General features: G+C 48.4%; 1 protein-coding gene across 3 annotated transcripts in view; it reads right to left on the bottom strand.

Annotated features, from left to right (window-relative positions):
* Positions 1 to 18,034, bottom strand: part of TP53BP1 (tumor protein p53 binding protein 1) — a 54,628-nt gene that overhangs the window by 20,836 nt on the left and 15,758 nt on the right. For 2 of the 3 annotated variants that reach the window (XM_063142389.1, XM_063142390.1), the window contains 10 exons: positions 14,865 to 15,034; positions 13,866 to 13,971; positions 13,266 to 13,357; positions 12,466 to 12,590; positions 8,876 to 9,986; positions 8,383 to 8,502; positions 5,341 to 5,565; positions 4,868 to 4,919; positions 4,272 to 4,367; positions 1,564 to 2,035 (listed from right to left, as the gene is read on the bottom strand). In XM_063142389.1, the coding sequence (XP_062998459.1) occupies positions 1,564 to 2,035; positions 4,272 to 4,367; positions 4,868 to 4,919; positions 5,341 to 5,565; positions 8,383 to 8,502; positions 8,876 to 9,986; positions 12,466 to 12,590; positions 13,266 to 13,357; positions 13,866 to 13,971; positions 14,865 to 14,889 (2,424 nt within the window). In that variant the 5' untranslated portion in view covers positions 14,890 to 15,034. Of the gene's footprint in view, positions 1 to 1,563; positions 2,036 to 4,271; positions 4,368 to 4,867; positions 4,920 to 5,340; positions 5,566 to 8,382; positions 8,503 to 8,875; positions 9,987 to 12,465; positions 12,591 to 13,265; positions 13,358 to 13,865; positions 13,972 to 14,864; positions 15,035 to 18,034 lie in introns of those variants that run through there. The other variant, XM_063142388.1, reaches the window with a different exon arrangement.

Raw genomic sequence — 18,034 nt, 5'->3', positions numbered from 1 at the left:
CCACACAGTGGCAAACCAGCTGCCCATGAGAAATCCACAAGAAGGACATCAGTGCAAAAGCACACTCCCACCCAACATGGATTTGTCAAGAACAAGTCCTGTCAGACAAATTTGATCTCATTTTTTGATAGGATAACCTCCCTTGTGGACCGTGGGAATGCTGTGGACGTCATATATCTTGACTTCAGCAAAGCTTTTGACAAAGTGCCCCATGACTTTCTGATTAACAAACTAGCTAAAAGTGGGCTAGATGGAAGAACTATTAGGTGGATTCACAGTTGGCTACAGAATCGGACTCAAAGAGTACTTATCAATGGAACCTTCTCAAACTGGGGAGAGGCAACGAGTGGGGTGCCGCAGGGCACAGTCCTGGGCCCAGTGCTCTTCAACATTTTTATTAATGATTTGGATGAGGAGGTACAGGGAACGGTTATCAAATTTGCAGATGACACAAAATTGGGTGGGATAGCTAATACCCTGGAAGACAGAAACAAACTTCAAAATGATCTTCATAGGCTGGAGTGCTGGGCTGAAAACAACAGGATGAAATTTAATAGGGATAAATGCCAAGTTCTACATTTAGGAAATAGAAACCAAAGGCACAGTTACAAGATGGGGGATACTTGGCTCAGCAATACTACAAACGAGAAGGATCTTGGAATTGTTGTAGATTGCAAACTGAATATGAGCCAACAGTGCGATATGGCTGCAAGAAAGGCCAATGCTATTTTGGGCTGCATTAATAGAAGTATAGCTTCCAAATCACATGAGGTACTGGTTCCTCTCTATTCGGCCCTGGTTAGGCCTCATCTAGAGTATTGCGTCCAGTTCTGGGCTCCACAATTCAAGAAGGACACAGACAAGCTGGAGCGTGTTCAGAGGAGGGCATCCAGGATGATCAGGGGTCTGGAAACAAAGCCCTATGAAGAGAGACTGAAAGAAATGGGCATGTTTAGCCTGGAGAAGAGAAGATTGAGGGGAGACATGATAGCACTCTTCAAATACTTCAAAGGTTGTCACACAGAGGAGGGCCAGGATCTCTTCTCAATCCTCCCAGAGTGCAGGACACGGAATAACGGGCTCAAGTTAAAGGAAGTCAGATTCCAGCTGGACATCAGGAAAAACTTCCTGACTGTTAGAGCAGTACGACAATGGAATCAGTTACCTGGGGAGGTTGTGGGCTCTCCCACACTAGAGGCCTTCAAGAGGCAACTGGACAACCATCTGTCAGGGATGCTTTAGGGTGGATTCCTGCATTGAGCAGGGGGTTGGACTCGATGGCCTTGTAGGCCCCTTCCAACTCTGCTATTCTATTATTCTATGATTCTATGAAATGGACCCTTGGCATGATGCAACAATGCAGTTCTTACAGTGTCCTCTTAATGAAGCAACTACAAGAGGTTTTCCCCCTACTTAGCCCAAGATGGATGAGGTTGAGAGAAAGTACATGTAGCAACAGCCTCCCCTACTCTGTCATAGCCAGTGTACAGAGCCATGTGCCTCTAGGCACAGCATTCCCACTTTTCTGCAGCATAGGCAGCCATAGATGCAGCTCCCTCTCACCTGGTTGTGCAGAGATTCTGGTGTGTTCCCAGGAGTGCTTGCTGGCCTCCATGCACGATCCTCCTCTGTTTGCACTTTAGCATTCTGATGCCCAGGCCACAATCCAGCCATGCTGGTTCCGGCTTCCACCTGGCTGCTAGACACTGTCTGGGTGGCTGCTGACATGAAGTCTGCTGGACCATGTAGAAACTCTCCTACAGTCTGGATCCCCTTGCTGCTGGAGCTGGCCTTTGACATTTGACCTTTCTTGTTCTCTTCTGCAGCAAAACCGGAATCTGGCTTCTTTGGGGCTTTCCATGCAGCATCAAGCTCCGTGGCCTTTCCCTCCTCTATGCAGCCCAAGGATTGCTTAGCACTCAGGCGAGATTCAAGGACCTGCCGACAACCCAAGGACACAAGCCTCTGTTGGCTCTGCCAGGCTCCAGGTGGCTCTTCTTCCTTCTGAGACCTTGGGAAATTAAACAGGTCACTCCTGAAACAGATCGTAAGAACATGAGGGCAGGTCTGCTGGGTCAGACTAAACAATCCATCTAGCTCAGTGTCCTGTTTCCACCAGTGGCCTTTCCCTGTTGAGCATCCCTTTATCTGGTACTCAGAGTAAAAGTCACACTGAGCAGGGAGTCCCATTTAGCATGATGAACTGCGTGGATAGACCCCCTCCTCAATAACTTTGTCTGGACTCCTTGTAAACCACTGCACGTGCACGCACAGCCATTTCAAATAGTACAAGGCCACAGCTACCTCTTCCTCCAACCAATTTGCAAGGTTTCGTGGTCAGTACCACTGCCTGCTTGCTCCAGCTGCCCTCTTCCCAGGGAGGCAAAGGAAAGGCACAGAAAGGAAGAGAAGTCTCAGGATGCTATAGAAAGGTTCATTATACAAAAGCCCGACGCGTTTCGGCCTCTTGCTTTTTAGGCCTTCTTCAGCGGGTTGTTATAACGTCTGCAAAAACTACTGACAACAAATTGTCCTGTGATGACGTCCGGCTTTTATATAAAAAGGGACCTTCTCTCCCTTTTTGTGCACATCTTGGATGATCGCCCACCTTGCACCACAGGCAAGGGAAAGGCTCTTCACCCCTTCCAAACGCAGCAACAGCCACATCCTCTGAGCCCAGGGCCTTCCCCTCCAGGTCTTGCCCAGCTTCTCCCCTGCATCATTAACAGGGTCTTGATCGTGATTAGGACAATTTGTCTAAAGTATGACAAGTTATATATTCAGTGAAGTACTCATCTTACGTTCCTCTTTCAGTAAAGGCTTTCTGATGTCCAGCTTTCAAAGAGACGTTAAAAACAACATTCACATCCAACAGTATTAAATGTCCCAGGGATGAGTTTTGGCAAAACTATTTCTCCCCATTTGGGCAGCCCAGCACCAGTTTTGGAGAGAAAAGAGATTCTTTCCAGGCATCCTGAAGAGTCAATTTTGGTTTGAAAGGGCTGGTTTCTTGTTTTGTTAATAAATTCCAATTTGCACCTAACTCCCCATTGATCTTGTCTGATATGGTGCTGCCCTCTTGCTATACAACCCATTCAGGATTACAGACTCTGGAGTTTCATATTTTTCCCATTACTACCTGTCCATAAACAGCCCTCCTGAGTTTTTAGCACTTACTGAAAACATACCTTCCTCAACAGGTATTCCCAGGAAAGTAGTCTCATCCTGTGTTTTTTGTACATCACTTAGAAATTTATTTAAAATAAGTGTGTTATAAGTATATTTAAATAAAGACTATACTTACCAGGGTTTTGGGCACATGATCAGTGTTGTATACAGTATAGACAATGAACAAATATAGCTTGTATTTCTGCTCATACACAACTGTCAGAGAATTTATGGCCCACAATCTACTGTACTAGGGAAAGGCCACCCAGAAAGTTCTTCAGCTGTTTACAAGAGACTATTGCAGTGGGGGTGGGGAACTATTTTGGCCAGCAGTCACATTTGCACCAGTGAGGGATGTTGGGGGCTAGGCATTCAAACTTGGCTGGCCCATGGCCACCTCTGCTCTTCATTCATATCACTCTGACCTGGAGCAACTCTCTCTTTGCCGTGCTCCTTCAGAAACCACCCCTTCAAGGCACTCCAGGCAACGCAGGGTGGCAGCTTCTGAGGAAGCCGGGTCAACAGCCTCCAGTTTTCCTTGTTGGGAAAGGCAAGGGGCACCTGAAGAGGCCATTCCCAGAGGCTTCAAGCTGATCCAAGCACTTTCAAGCTGCAGCTCCCAGGGGAGCCAGTGACATATGCCCCTCGCTTTTCCTGACAAAGGAAGGCAAAGGGCGGCAGAGCCTCTCTTTGGGGAGGGTTCACTGGAAAGGCTTCCACAGGCCATGGTTTCCCACTGCTTGCTAGAGCTATTTGTACTCCTGCAGGATCAGGTGTTCACACAACAAATGTTGCCCATTCTATCTAGGAGAGGAGAAGGCATAGAGACAATTCAGGCAATCCCTCAGGGGAACCTCATTCCAGGCTCTCCTCTACCTGTGTCCTATTTCTATCCTACTTGTCCCGCTCCTGAGTGAGTGCCAGTGAGAGGTCTAGCACAAGCAGAAGATGAGCAGAGCTGAATCTCGGCCAGTGGTAGGATTTCCTGGGAACAGCTGCACCAAGGGGGAGGAGCATGTGTCCTGGGGTGGATAATTAGTTCCCATGCCTGAGAAGTTGCAAGGAGCTCAAAGCAGTACAAAGGAGGCCACCCAAAGACTTGCCTGAATGATGAACAAGGCAATTCAGGACCTTGAACCTTGGCTTCATGTTCAGCTTCACACACTCGAGTAAACACAGATGGCGGCATCTTCCAAGAGCTGCAGAGAGACATGGAAGAAGGGCTCGGAAAGGACCCTTCCCCAGAAGGTAAGAGCCAGTGCCGAAGAGCTTGTCAGCAACAAGGCAACTTGGCCAGTATTCAGGGGCTCAAACATCCACACAGCCCTTGCATGCAATAATAATAATAATAATAATAATAATAATAATCATCCCAGGACACATGCAAAAGCTCTGAATCAATTTGGAGGGGGGGCACAATTCCATCTGAGCACCTACTCTGCAACAACTGCAGTGAACTGACTCTAGCTGGTCTCTCCAGGATCTACAGTGCCTGCAACTGAGAGGCCTTTGGATCCAACTGATACTGATTGCCACCCATCCGAGCCTTCCTAGTACTCTGTCCATGGGAGGGCACTCTTCCCCGCCCCCACTGCTCATTTGCAGTCATGAAAAGCTGATACACCTGCAGAGATACTGAGAGTTTGCCACAGCTGGAAGGAACTGTATGTCCCCCGAAATACCCATAAATGTCAGTTACCTGGAAACGGCTCTTGTGACAGAGCCGTTCTTCTTTTCACTGCCTGCAGGCTCTGAGAGGCAAAGAGAGAGGCATAAAGAGGCATTCGAAGCACCTGCTCTCCTCCACCACCACCACCACCGCTGCCACCCCATCCTCCAGCCTTGGAACAGGAGTCACCAGCCTGTTCAGTAGACTTGCCATCTCTTCCCTGACTTGCCTAGGACAAGAACCACATCTCTCCTGGCAAGCAGTCTACCCAAACCTGCTCAAGCATGAGATTTCTATGCAGTTAACCTCAAGGGTTAGATTTCGTTCACTGTCCTAACAGCCACCTCAAATCCATGATTCCTCAGCTCCTCCCAGGCAGCGAGGAAATATCATGAGAACTGAAGAGGTTGCTAGTCAAAGGAAAAGCCAGCTCTCTTTGGGAGAACTTGCCCAAGGAAAGGGGCCATCCCTCCACAACTGCTCCTGCTCAAACTCGTCCTTACTCTCCAGGCTGAAAGGCAGAGACTCATCACTCTCTTCAGTCACAGGAGTCGCAGTGTTCATAGGTAAAGACAGCTTCTCTTCCTCCTCACGAGCAGCCACAGAACTCCCTTTGTGTTCGACCTCCATCTCAGCCAAGACCAGAGCGCTCTCCATGGTACCCTCAGTGGCGTCCTCTGCTGTGACATCACTGGTTGCTATGGTGTTGTCTGGACAGTTTCCAGCCACTGAGACAAGCAAAACAAGATGGCACAGTGGCTACCCCATTCCTTGCACCGCTGAAGGCCTCTCCCCTGTCCCTGAAGCAAGCTGAAGCTCTGCAACACCAGTCAATGCTTTAGTCCTTGGTAAACTACGTCAGCATCCAGGGGGGAACCCCAGGCAGCCAGACTGGGACCCCAGAAGAGCCCAACCCAGTAGGAGAGGAACGTCACAGTACAGCACCACCACTGGCGCTTGCAGATGTCCCACACGCAATTCCTTGTGGCTGCCAAGGGGACCATGAACTGGTTGCCATAGGGTGTGGGCAGTCGTAAAATTTAGTTCTACAGCTCCACACACACATTTCATAGGAAGGCAAACTTGTGAGGCAATCATCATCATCATCATCATCATCTTACCCGCATCTCCATCTGGATCAAGGCAGGGAACAACAACAAGTATAAAATACATAAAACTGAATTAAAAACATAGTATACATTGTTAAAACATCCTAAAATTCCACTGGATAGGCCTGCCAGAAGAGATCAGTCTCAGCTTTCTTAAATGCTAAAAGACTGTTAAGTTGACGAGTCTCCTCTTGGCTGGCCATTCCACAGTCTGGGAGCAGCAGAAGAGAAGGTCCTCTGGGTAAGACTTGTCAGTCTTCTTTTGGAGGACTAAAGTAGATTCTTTCCAGAGAACCTCAGTGTGCAGGGTGGATTGTACAGGAGAAGGCGTTCCTGCAGGAAGCCTGGACCCAGACCATGTAGGGCTTTAAAGGTGATAACCAACACTTTATACTTCACCCGGAAACTAATTGGCAGCCAGTGAAGAGATTTTAAAACTGGTGTAATGTGGTCCCCCCCTTGGTGTACCAGTGACCAACCTGGCTGCCATATTTGGAACTAATTGAAGTTTCCAGACTAGGCACAAAAGCATTGCAGACTAGGCATTGCAGAAGTCGAGCCTTGAAGTTACCAGCGCATGCACTACCATCTTTAGGTCTTCCAACTCTAGGAAGGGGCGCAGCTGGCATATCAACCGAAGCTGACAGTAGGCACTCCTGGCCGTTGCATCTATCTGGGCTGTCATTTGGAGCAACAGATTCAGAAGCACCCCCAAGCTGTGAACACAGTCTTTCAGCGGGAGTATAACCCCATCCAAAACTGGTTGACACACCTCCAAACCCAGGTTGGGGGCTTTGACAGTATACACCTCCGTCTTGTGTGGATTCAGTTTCAGTTTGTCTGTCCTCATCCAGCCCATTACCGCCTCCAAGCATTCATTCAGAGGAGACACACTATCCTTAGCTGACGCTGTTGTTGAAGGTATAGAAAAATATATTTGGGTGTCATCAGTATACTGATAGCACCCTGCCCTAACAGCTCTGGCATGCCTCCAGAGACAAATACACTCCTTTGAACTGCGCAGTATTCTGCTCCAACAAAACACCTGCTCACAAAACAGCCAGTTTCCCAAAGAATCTCTATATAAATGTTAAAATTAATTCAACCAAATTTAATCTCACAAAGATCACCAATAAGTCATTCCCTCCCATAATCCCACCTCATCCTCCACACTACCAAGATGCACAAAACTCTCTCTCTCTCTCACACACACACACACACACACGCATGCACGCACACTCGCCAGTTGCTCTTCACTGGCTTCTACCTCCCCCCCTCCACACCGCCTTGACACCCCTCAGGGGGCCCCTTGATGCTCCCCACTGTGCTCTCCAGGCCCCTAAGCTTACCAACTGATCCTCTTCCCCCTCCACTGCTTCCATTTCACTTGGGAAAAACAGCAAAGCTCCAGCCTCTGGCTGCCTCCTGCTCTGACTTCCCGCTAGCGAATGCTCTGGGCCCCTGCAGGGGCATTCTGGACCAGGGAAAAGAGAAGGATGCAGCTGGAGGCCAAAGTAGTGTTGCTCATGGTAATTTTTGTTAAAAAAATAAATCTGAAAAATACGTTTTGATCAAGAGGCCTCAGTGGATGCCAACGGAGTGTCCAGGGACACCATGCTGCTGATTCCAGGGGCAGCAGGTGATGTGAAAGACTTCTCCATGCCTAAGAGCACTTGCTGCAAGTCAGGGTTGACAATACTGGGCTAGATGGACCAATGCCCTGGTCTGATATAAGGCAGCTTCCTATGTTCTAGTCTCACCTCATTCTGGTCAGGTGTAAACAAGGACCAAGCAGGGGGGACAGTGTCAAGAAGGAGTGTGGTGGTATCTGTGGGCCCCAATATACCCCCAAGACCTTTCTTGGTGCTCACCACGGTGCCCTGCCCTGCCCTTCAAAAAAAATACTAACACATTTTGCTGTGTAACAGATTTCTGCTAGTGCTGAAAACTGTGGATTCAAAGGAGCTGTTTAGTAGGCTTAGGCCCCACCTCTGCCTTGTACTCAGTTTTTTGGCCAGGTTAACTGCCCTTCACCACATCACCCACGGCAGCCATTTTCACAAACTGCAAAAGGTACCCTTGGTGTAAAGTCTCAGGGACTCTCCCTCTTGATGGTGAAGTGCAGCTTTGGTTCCCCACTTGGGTTGCTTGGACCCTTCTTCTCCCTCCTTGCTGCTCTACAAGGAAACCTTCTCCCTACCCAACCCTCTCCTGCAATGAAGACAAAGCACAGCATTTGGAAGTGCAGAAAATGAGCTGGATTTCTCACGATGCAGCTGCCATGCCCATGCTATTCATGGAGAATGTGCTACTATCCCCCCATAGAAATTTTGCTGAACACCCACCACCACCACCAGCACACACACACACACTTTTTGGCTGTCTCCTCTCCCAGGAAGAGCAGAGGTACATGAATGACTTCAATCTCTTACTCACCAATAGGAGTGCTGTGTCGTCTTGGGCCTTTTTTAAGTTGGCCAATAAAAGGTGGAGTGATGTTTGTCATGGGCTGAATATTATCTCTCTCCTTCAGTGAAGAGAAATGAAAGGGGCTTTCTGAAACAAAACATGAGAGATGGAGAGCTCACCTCAGGAGTTTGCTATGTTCCGTTCTTTGGTGCGGCAAGCACAGTTCAGCACACTCATGCCCACAAATGCCACAGACAGGAGCAGGAGGCTACTGGATAGCAGCCATGGGCTCAGTCCAGAAGGCTAAATGCTGCCACACTGTCAGTTCAGGGTCCGGTAGAAGAAATATGTTTGCCACGCCTTGTTTTTAAAGCAAAATACACCTTTTTTCCCCCCACTGCAACTTCAGCAGTGGCAGCTAAAAAAGGGGGGCACATGCCACCCCTGCTTTACAGGAAACGATTCTGCTGCTCCTCACTTGCATACACACATAAGGCTCAGGCATGCCCAGGACACTTACCAACAGGCAAGCTGACGGACGCGTCAGGGGCCCTTCGGCACAGTGGTCTTTCTCCTGCCAGCCCAGGCGGCTTCGGCTGACTCTCCACCTGGCCCTCCACACCCCCTGGCTGGGCTGCTTGTGGCACAGGTGCTTCTTCTCCCTTGCCAAGCACAGGGAGGTTCCCCAGCACGGCGTCTTCTCTCCCTGGGCTGGGCTGAGCCCTTGGAAGGGGGGCTGGCTCCCCATTGCCTTGCCCTTGCAGTGCTGCCGGCTTCTTCTCTGGTGTTTTGCCCCACTTGGTCCGTGGCAAATCCCCTTCTCCTGGAGGCAGAAGCAGCAAGCTCTTCTTCTCCACAGCTTGGTCCTCACCCTCAGGCCAGTTTCCCTGCCTGGCCCTCTCCTGGGACCCGAGGCTCTCCAGCTCAGGCTGGGGCTGGGTTTCAGAGAGCTTCAGCATCTTTTCAGGACCAGCCCCCAGGAATGGGCTGTGCCCTTCCAGAGCAGCCTCCGTGGTATCTTCCAAAGGGCCTCCTTTCAAGTTTTCTGGTTCAGCTGCCTGAGGCACAACTTGAGAGTTTCCTCGAGTTGGGCAGGATTCAGCTTGTGCCGATTTTCCTTCCTGAGAAAGAATCAAGCAAAGGGAAGTCCCTTCCTCACTCAGCAGCTTAGCTTTTCCTTGTTCTTCATGTGGCGTCTCTGGAACAGTTTCATGTTCTGGTAGCAAAGACCCCTTGCCCAGGTCATCTCCAGCTCCATCCTGGATAGTGGAGGTTCCTCCTGCTGCCTCCACAAACACAGCTTGACTGTCTTCATTAAACTGCTGCTCACTGCAGTGGTCAGCCAAGCAAAACTCGTCCACCAAAGCACCACGAGGTGCTGTAGCCATTTCCTCAGGATGCATAACCCTGCCCACTTCCTCAACGGACTGGCTGAATTCACTAGCAGGCAGTGCCAAAGCACAGGCCTTGCCTGAGGGCAATAGCAAACGGGCCTCTGAAAAAGGTGCTGCTGCTGTTGTTGCCTCTGGGACTTCAGAGCCATCTGCTGGCAGGCAGGCATCAGAATCATCTTCCTTCTCTGTTGGTGCCTTAGGTCCTTCTTCTAAGCTTGGAGTTGCAAGAAAGGTGTCCTAAAAAGGAAAAAGAAGACATTTCAGAATGTAACAGCTCCACACCTAACACCATCACCACTCACAATATGAAGCCCAGCCTGGCAGGATGAAGGGGAAGGGCACGAAGTGGCAGCCTTCATCAAGCATCAGGAAAGCAGAGTAGCAAAGCTTCCTGCAGCTCAAGACAGGGATATGACCAAACCTGCATGCCAGCTGGTCGTGCAATGGCTTAATCAGACTCAGGTTAAACTAAGAGGCATTGCAAAAGTGAGTCAATCAGCAGGCAATGGTCAAAAGCGGTTTTATCAGGAAGAGAGAGCAATCCAAAAGAGAGGACTGAAGAGCAGAACAGCCAAGGGCAAAACACAGATAAACAGTAAGCTACAGTATTCAATCCAAGAAGCAGAGTGAAGCAGGAGTCCAAGGTCAGTGGTATGGAGGTTCAATCACAAGGCAAATTCAGGAAAACAGGACACAAGGCAGTAGGAGTTGGTAAAGATGTTGTTTCCAACAGATTAGGAAGGCTTTTAACACTAAGGCCTGCCGGCCCCACTCAGCTGCAGCCCTTCTCATAAGGAATCACTTTCTCCTAAGTAGTGTTTCTTTGCTAGCGAGCATTCCTTCTCATAGGAGCACTACTGACCTGTCACTTGGGGTGACAATGCTCCCAATGGCCAGGGGTTGCTCAGCTCCCCGACAGGAAGCCCTCTCTCCTGAAAGCCAAGTCTGCTCCTGGTGACTGATCAGTCAGACAGTGACTGATCTGGGAGCTCCAACTCTTTCTCTGCGGAGGATTCCTCCAGTGGGGGTAAGACAATACCTGGTGTGTGCCCCTTCTCTCCCTCCCAGGGCTCAAAAACCAGTCTTTAAAGTGGCATCATAAGAAAATAAGTAATGTTCTTTGTAATCAGCTCCTGTGTTTCTCTCTCAGGGCCCAGCCTTCAGCAGAGGAACCCACTTTCATAGTCAAAGTAGCAGATCAGGAAATGTATCTTTGTAAACTCACATCCAGACTAACACAGACATTTGTGATTTACTTTACTTCTCAAAAATTCTTCTGCGACACACAAGCACATGTAGAATCATAGAATAATAGAGTTAGAAGGGGCCTAAAAGGCCATCGAGTTCAACCCCCTGCTCAATGCAGGAATCCACCTCAAAGCATCCCTGACAGATGGCTGTCCAGCTGCATCTTGAATGCCTCTAGTGTGGGAAAGCCCATGACCTCCTTAGGCAATCGGTTCCATTGTACTGCTCTAACAGTCAGAAAGTTTTTCCTGCTGTCCAGATGGAATCTGGCTTCCTATAACTTGAGTCCATTATTCCGTGTCCTGCACTCTGGGAGGATTGAGAAGAGATCCTGGCCCTCCTCTGTGTGACAAGGAGAGGATCATCAAGCCATAAGAAGAGTTGTTTAGGGCCCACCTCACTTCCATCAAGGGTATTTGTTTGATCTTGCTAGGCCAAAGGGACCACTTGATTCTGCCTATTATAGAGCAGCCATGATGGTTTAAGGTGGATGCCCATGATGGAAAAATCTGGTTTTGTGTAAACTCCTTGAAATTTTGCTAAATCTTAGCAATAGCCAAAGTGTGACCTTGGCATCTGACCTGACAAAGAACACAAAGTTCCCAAAGGAGCATCGAGAGGCATCACAGCAGAAATTCTTGGGCTGTCTGGAAAAAAGATGTTGATATGGAATCTGCTTATGAAGCAATGGAAAGACAATGAAAGAAGAACTGTTGGCTTCTTCCCAAGAAAGGCCACGTGGGTGAGGCAGGGTGAGTAAAACAGTCACCCACCTGCTCCATTATCAAGTTGATGTAAACCCCAAGATAAATGATCCCATCTCTGATCAATAGAAAAGGGCTTCCGGGTCACTTGTAGCAAGGGGAGTAATCCACACACTTCATCTTATGCCACTTCTCCCCTATTGTTTTATCCTCCCATCTCCCTACCCAAACACATCCTGATTTTCCTTCTTCCTTTCTATTGTTTCAGTTCTGATGAAGGTGAAAAGCTCCGTGACACACTAGACTGGATTGGTGGATACGAATTTGATTATTATAGTGGAATAGTCTAATAATATTCAAGTTGTGGGCTGGAAAAATATATAGGCCTAAGACTACTATTCAAACTGCTTTGATTTTTTTTTAATGACATTTCAATAGCATTCATATGCTATTATTACACCATTTATACTACGTTGTTGATTGTTATCTTTTTCTAAATACTAATGTCCAAGTTAATAATATTTTTTCTACGTGAAGATATTATTTTAAAGTATTGTCTATCAATAAACTGATTGTTTCTATTAAAATCCTGAATCTGTAAAATCTTTTACACTGGTCATACTTTACCTTCTGCCCACTAGGTTACAAATTTAAACCCAGATAATATTAGTAAATTAACTAAGGATATTATGTCTGCCACCCCTTGCATGCATCCCAAAATAAGCCCCGAAAGTCTCTTCTCTGTGCATCTTCTGACCACTTACATGGGAGAACTCTGGTTGTGACGGCATGGCAATGATTGATGGAGCAAAAGCTGGTGCATCTTGTGAGACAGGTGTGTATGCTTGAGAAAGCCCTGGAGTATCCACAGACTCTTCATCCTGCTTTCCTGTTGGCAAAAGAGGATGGTGGGTGAATGGAAGGTTACTCCTTCTGACAAAGAGGCCAGACTTATTTCTGCTGCTGATTCAGAACATCTCACTAGGAAGGGAGAAGTGTGCAGACTGGTTCTCTACACTCCTGTTTCAAGAAGGAGGAGAGCCACCCTATCCCCTCACAACAAAGAGGAAAGAAACCAGAGTAACTCCATTATTGAGCTCTCATAATTAGAACATAAGAGCCTTACTAGATCAGACCAAGGGTACATCTAGCCCAGCATTCTGTTCACACAGTGGCCAACCTGCTGTCAACCAGGAACCCAAAGCAACTGCACCTTCCCGTCCATGTTCCCCAGCAACTGGTGTATTTAGGCTTATTGCCTCCAATACTGGAGTTAGAAAATAGCCATCAGACTAGTAGCCATTGACAGCCTTCTCCAACAGGAATTTGTCTAATGCCCTTTTAAAGAAACCAAATTGGTGGCCATCAATATACCTTGTGGCAATGAATTCCATAGTTTAACAATGCGCTATGCAAAGAAGTACTTCCTTTTATCTGTCCCGAATCTCCCACCAATTAGCAGGGCTTGGCCTTCTAAATGCTTCCTAATTTTGTCTTTAATAATGCTTTAATGATCACTATAATGTGGCCAGCCAAAGATCCCCAACAGAATGCAATGACAAACCTTCTGTTTCCTGGTTTGTTGGGCTTCTTGGAATGATGAGAGGCACAGGTTGCAAGACACCAGGAGATGGTGTAGCACGACCTGAAGTGCAACTACAGGGGGAAAGGAACAAAAAAGAAAGCATGCAGTGGCATCATTTTCCTCCTACCTCCACAAATTCACAAGAGAAAGGTAACTTCCAGCTAAGATATCTGACCAAATCCACTGGAGAGATATGGAGACAGAGGTCACACCCAGCTTACATGCATTAGCCATGGTTGTGCCTCCTTAAGGGAAAGGAGAGTTTGTGAGTGGTGGCTCTCTTCAGGAAATATCAAGAACACCAACTTACAAGGGAGAAAAATGAAGCTACCCAAAGTCAAGGAGCACAAAAAGAGGAAAGAAGACCAGCAAAGAAAGCAAGCGATCCCGAAAAAGGAAGCATTTTGAAAGGTTGATACAATTAAGAAGCCAATCAATACAGGGATGAGCAGCTGCACAATTGACTCTATTCGTGAATTTAGGAGGCAAGGATGTAAGAGGTGAAACATCACTTAGCTGATAACCAGTTACTCAAGGGAGTAGGTAACACAAGCAACCTGAGTAGGCTTTATTGCTTACATGAAAAGAGGCCCCTGTCCAGAAAGATGAAGAACCTGCAAGGGATCTGCAGGAGTAGATATCGGAGAACCTGCCTCTTCCGCCCTGGATGTGGCACAGACACCATCTAGAGGTATTCCAAACAAGAGGTGATCAAAATTGAACAGGAGAACTATTATGCAGTTTTGTCAAGCAACCCAAGAGACACTTCAGCTACTTTGGAAATTTGCCTCCCAACTTCAACTATGTTTTCCCTACATTTCAGGGTCAATTTGCACATCGTCTTGCACCTGCTTAAAACTGCAGAACGCCTATGTTTTGTGGTGTGCAAAAATATGACTGCAAACTTAAATACATCCAACAGGGCTAGAGAATGTTTCACATTCCTTCCATCACCATCAAATATTGATGCCTGGTTAGAATTTTTCCAGCTTTCAGCTGCAATCTCTACAATTAGAGAAATTGTTTCCTGTTGCAAGGTGAATTTGTATGTTCCTAAGCCAGCGTGGCAAGTTGCAGATGTTTTTAATGCAGTCACAAAAGAATGATTTTACATATTTGCCCGAAAAATGGAACTCAGAACGCTGCAAAAAATCAACAGGGCAACTGATGAACTATGCTTTGAGAAGCCCATCCTAGAATCTCATAGCCCTATACTACATTGTTCAGCGTTGGCAAATCATGTCATTATATTTTCACAGGCACAAACAGAGGAGGTGAACATTACAGTATTAAAAAACAAAGATATGCAACAGAAGTAAGTTGGGCATTAAGAGGGTTGTGTGGATGTGTATTCTGAAATGCATTTAGGTGAAAAGAAGGCTTCCTCAGCATCACTGAATTCCCACCATCCACATTCCAACTTCCTACAATTCCTCCCCCACCTACCTTCTGCAATCTTGTATAAATTACAAAACTCTCCCAAGGGCATGAAATGTTCCACAGATATCTGAATAAGCTCTGTTTCTACCTTTAAAAGGGAAGAAGTGGACATTACAGAGCCACGCAGTCCATTTTCACCTGTTGCACTGCTCTGGCCAAACATATCCTCCTGCGTAGATAAGACCGCAGCCTCCTGTGAATCCCAAACAGAGGGATCTTTCACTTCTGGATTTTGATCAAGTGGATAGCAGGTATAAGTTGGTCTTCTGGCAGAACTTTTATGGGAGCTGCTGAGGTTGACCCCTGACCTGAGAATATAAATGTAAGCAAATAATGCACACAGTATAGGATGAATACAAACTAACAACTTTCAGGTGATTAAAAATAAGACATGCATCACCCTTTGCCAGCAAGCGAAGGTATATCTAGTCCAGTATTCTGTTTCCACAGTGGCTAACTAGATCCCCATGGGAAGCCCACAAGGACAGCAGCCTCCCACTCAAAACTGGGGTCATCCCTATATACACCAGTTGTTGGGGAACATGGGTGGGAGGTGCTATTGCACCATGTTCTGTTTGTGGGCACCTGGTTGACAGCTAGTTGGCCCCTGTGTGAACGGAGTGCTGGACTAAATGGACCCTCGGTCTGATCCAGTCTCAGGGCTCTTTTTATGTTCTTATGTGTTCCCAGTAACTGGAATACAGAGGCATACTGGAGGCAATATATAATCATCATGACTAGTGGCCACTGATAGCCTTATCCTCAATTTAAAGAATTTTAAGAACTCTCAGATGGATACCATCGAACATGTTGATTTGTTTGTTTTCACTTTGTCAATAAGTCTAGAATTTCATCTCTTGTTGCCAATATTTGTATGGTTCCTCAAACTTTTTTACTGCATAGGATACAGTGTCAGGTTTTGTCCTACAGCACCACCTGGCGGCCGCAGTGCACCTTGCCGGCTGCAGAGTAGTTGCAGGACCCAGACCCATATTAGCAAGCACTCCCGGATGGGCTGAGGCAGACCAGCTGGAAACAGCCAGGAAAGGGCTGTATAAGAACGGCATTTCCACCTCAGCCTTTGCCACAGCAACATGGTCTCCTGTGCCTGCTGTAGCCCATTCCTGACTTCCTGCAATCCTGGGCCTTGCCTTATCTTCTGCTTTACCTTACCATGCCTTTTGCCTCTGGCCCTGCTTGAACCCTGTTGCTCCTGGACTCTGAACCCTGCTAGTTTCTGGACCTTGCTTTTGCCTCCGGCCCTCCTTGGGCTCTGAACCCTGCTTGCTTCTGGACTTTGCTTTTGCTTCCGGCCCTGCTTGGACTCTGTTTTGCCTTTGGACTCTGAACCCTGCTTGCTTCTGGACCTTGCCTTTGCCTCAGGTCCTGCCTGGACTCTGCTGCTGGTTCCATCGCCATCCATCCCAGCGTTCCTTGCCGCCCACGCCCCGGGCTCTGACAGTTTGCTGTGGCCAACACCACGCCCTGACCGGGAACAACATGGACGGGGCCCAAGCTGGAGACCTCTCTGGGGTACTGCACGCCTTGCAGGCCCAGGTGAACACACTCCATGCTGAGCTGCAAGCCCTACGAGCTGCCCGAGCGGCATCTCTGCCCCCTCACCCAGCACCAGCCGCTCCACTACCTGAGCGATTCAACGGCGAACAGAAGGCTCTTCGAGGGTTTGTGAACCAGTGCCGGTTGCTCTTTGAAATCTGTTCAGAAGCCTATCCCACCCTGCGGAGCTGTGTTTCTTTCATGATCAGTCTGCTTTCTGGCCCCGCCCTCACTTGGGTCTCTCCATACCTCAAGGGCAATGACCCGTTACTGGGGAACCTCGACGGCTTTATCCAAGCCCTGGAGGGCATGTTTGGGGACCAGAATCAGGCCCATTCCGCTGAGCTGGCCCTGCAGACACTGCGGCAAAGGTCACAATTCATCGCCGAATATGCGGCCGAGTTCCGGTACCTTGCGGCTGACACCCTGTGGAACGAGGCTGCCCAGAGGTTTCATTTCTGCCTTGGTCTGCACCCCTGCATAAAGGATGAGTTGGCCCGAGTTACCCCACCTATTGCACTACCTGCCTTCATCACCCTCTGCCTCAACATTGACACCTGTTTGTCCAAACAAAGCGCCAAATGGCGGTATAGGCACTCTCCAAGGGAACAGGGAAGGCAGGATCCAGGACCCAACCCTGAGCCCATGCAGGTCGAGGGCGACCGGCGGCCACTATCAGATGCGGAAAAGCAGAGATGGCATTCGGCGAACCTCTGCCTCAGGACCAGTGACCCACGAGAATTGCCCCCTGGCCATGCTTATCGCGCCCAGGCACCAAAAAGTGCTCACTTTCGACCCGGTCCAGACCCCTCACTGTCCCGTCATTCTAGGGATCTCGTGGTTGTCCCGACACGACCCCACCATCGTCTGGAGCCAAAGGACCTTTTAAAGACCAGCCTTGATCCGAAGCGTTATCTCTAAGTGTTTTATTATGCTGTCCAATTACCCCACCATAAACCTCCGGCTGAGAATACAAGCAGAAGCAAGCTTCAGTCTTTGAGTCATTAAGTCAAGCAGTGTCGATCACGCAAAGTCCAGAGCCAAGCCAAGGTCCAAAACCCAGTCCTTTCCAAAAGCCGAGTCCGATGTCTGGAATGCCAGGGTCACACCTACAAGCGAAGTCAGTCAGCCGGTCCGAGTCGGGAATCCAAGGTCAGAAACAGGGAACAGAACAAGGAATGCACTGGCTATCAGAGAATTGACTGCCAGAGTGAGGCATTGTCCTGGTTCCTTCTTTTTTAAGCCCTGCCAGTATGACCCCACCCTGAGTCCAGCTGTGCCTCATCACTCCATCCTCTGACCCAGCCTATTTAAGCTTGGTGTCTTTTCCCAACTGGTTTTGCACGCATAAACTCCTTCTTTAAAAGGCGTCTGCTCTGCCCTTTTCCTATGCCTACGCTCCCGAGGGCTGGGTGGTCTCCCAATCTCTGCCTCTAATTCCATCTCCTGAGCGTCAGGCAGAGCAAAGGACTGGCTAGCCTCCGGTTCTTCTGAGGGACCTGTGTCCCCCTCCGCTGCTCAACTTTCTTCTCCCTGCATGCCTGTCTCTGGCCTGGCTGTGGGGGAGGAAACACCCTCTTCTTCAGGTAAGTTTTCCTCCTCCTCTTCATCCGAGGAGGCTTCCTCAGGTGCAATCCTAACAGGACCCTTCAATTCGCATCTCTGCACTGCCAGAAGGTCTGTGCCCAGCCTCCAGTGCTGCCTTTGATCCCCAGCCTGCCCAAGAAATCTTTTCCCAAGTTCCGCAGTGC

This window comes from Elgaria multicarinata, chromosome 16, assembly GCF_023053635.1.
Source record: "Elgaria multicarinata webbii isolate HBS135686 ecotype San Diego chromosome 16, rElgMul1.1.pri, whole genome shotgun sequence".
Classification (NCBI taxonomy): Eukaryota; Metazoa; Chordata; class Lepidosauria; order Squamata; family Anguidae; genus Elgaria; species Elgaria multicarinata.
The sequence above is the reverse complement of the archived record's forward strand: the minus strand, read 5'-3'. Positions and strand labels throughout refer to the sequence as shown.